At 41.7% G+C, this 1,697-nt stretch overlaps 1 protein-coding gene across 1 annotated transcript in view; it reads left to right on the forward strand.

Moving 5' to 3' along the window:
* Positions 1-1,300, forward strand: part of LOC308139382 (uncharacterized protein) — a 17,289-nt gene extending 15,989 nt beyond the window's left edge. Inside the window, exon 8 of the mRNA XM_080508811.1 lies at positions 13-1,300. Within this exon, the coding sequence (XP_080364937.1) occupies positions 13-236 (224 nt within the window). The 3' untranslated portion in view covers positions 237-1,300. The remainder of the gene's footprint in view (positions 1-12) is intronic.
* The last annotated feature ends 397 nt before the right edge of the window (positions 1,301-1,697 follow it).

Raw genomic sequence — 1,697 nt, forward strand, 5'->3', positions numbered from 1 at the left:
TTTGATTTTCAGATGTTGGTGCATCGGAAACATTTCGGAAGGCTCCCTCAGAGAAGGCAACGACATCAGGGAATCCACAGATCTGCGGGGGGCGTGGTCGGGTGGCTCAGCTGATGAAAACCTTCAGCGTGGAAACCACTACATCCTCAGCACAGACCCCTTCTCGTGGCATCAAGCCACCTCTTCCCAACAAGCCCAGCCACTTGCATGTCACGACCACGCCGACCGTCAGGTAATGCCTGCACGCTGATGGACGGCCACTCACCCAACACCGTATGTCCCTGTGATTCAAATAAAGCCCCACGGGACAGGCACAGTGTGTGGGGAGTCAGTCGGTGGGTTCATGGACGGAGAGCTCCAAAACGTGGCTCAAAAATGGTAATTGTTGCAATCACTCCCAAAGCACAGTGATGGAAATGCTTGAATGTAATAGTTTAGTTTTATTTTCGGTTGCTGTATTACTGTAAACACTCATTGGGAAAGAAACTCCAAAGCGGCGCATTGCATTTAGTATCCTGTTAGTATGATCAGCAGTTTTTCTACCTTTTGCCAGAAAATTGCTGACTATCACATGAATGAGTGTTGTTCATGCTTTCCACTCTGTAGAACGTGGAAAATACACCCGTTATTGTAATGCACACACAGTTTGTAGTCCGACACACAAAGCCTGGGCACACAATATTTACTCACCAATTATAGACTTTTTTTTTTTTTTTTCCTCTCTTATGAGGCAGTTTACATTAGCGGAATTTCACGCGCGTGTGGCTTTGTGTGCTTTCACCTCCTGATTTCTGTATTGTTGAACGCGAGGAGCACAGACAGGCATAATGGGGTGAAAGAAGGTACAGTAGGGTCCTCCTTCATCTTGCTGTTTCCTTCCAGGGAATAGTGTAGGGTTGTTTATTTGTCACAATGCAATGTATGTCTTCCTCTGCCACCTGGCAGGAGTCTCGCTGCGACCTGTTGTGTGGACCAATGACAGTGCCAAATGCACTCATCTGTCACTCCCAGTGGATCAAATCCTGGCAAGTTAGACAGTCGCTGCCAAATAACTCAACTCTGTGTTACCGTTCTTTATTTTTTTTTCAGTGCTTTTTTCTTGTTTTTAGACATGTGGTTTGGAGTTGTTGTTATTTTTGTTATTGTTTTTGCATTTTCTATGCCGAGTTTGACATTTTGTAATGGGATATTTAAAGAAAATTCTCAATTCTAAAATGAGATAAAACTTTGTCCTTGACATCAAGGTTGTATGGCGCAATCAAAGAAACAATAAAACTTTGTCACTTGTGTCTTCTTTAAAGTCCACATTTCTTGTGTATTTTCTTGAATGTTTATTATTCTCACACTCTCTGTCCGTATGAGGATCTTCATAATCCCATATTATCATGGAAAACAATTATAGTGCTTTCAACTGCTATAACATGCATGACTTGTAGTTTTCTGCTTGTTTATTATGAATACTGTATACAGTAATGTATTTGTTTTAAACGTCTAGCCTCAGCAAATATCCTGCATGCCTCACCACGGTGAGTGTAAAATTTTAATTTTAAGCATTGCTAGAGCATTGTACTTCCACACTTGGTATTACTGCACTCAGACATTTCTTTTTTTTTTTGCTTGATTTTCAGTAATGCACTCCAAGACTGCAAATGAAATCCTTGCCGATGCTAAGATTGAGGCATAATTTTACATTTGGA

The sequence above is a fragment of the Blennius ocellaris genome (assembly GCF_963422515.1).
Source record: "Blennius ocellaris genome assembly, chromosome: 14".
Taxonomy (NCBI): Eukaryota; Metazoa; Chordata; class Actinopteri; order Blenniiformes; family Blenniidae; genus Blennius; species Blennius ocellaris.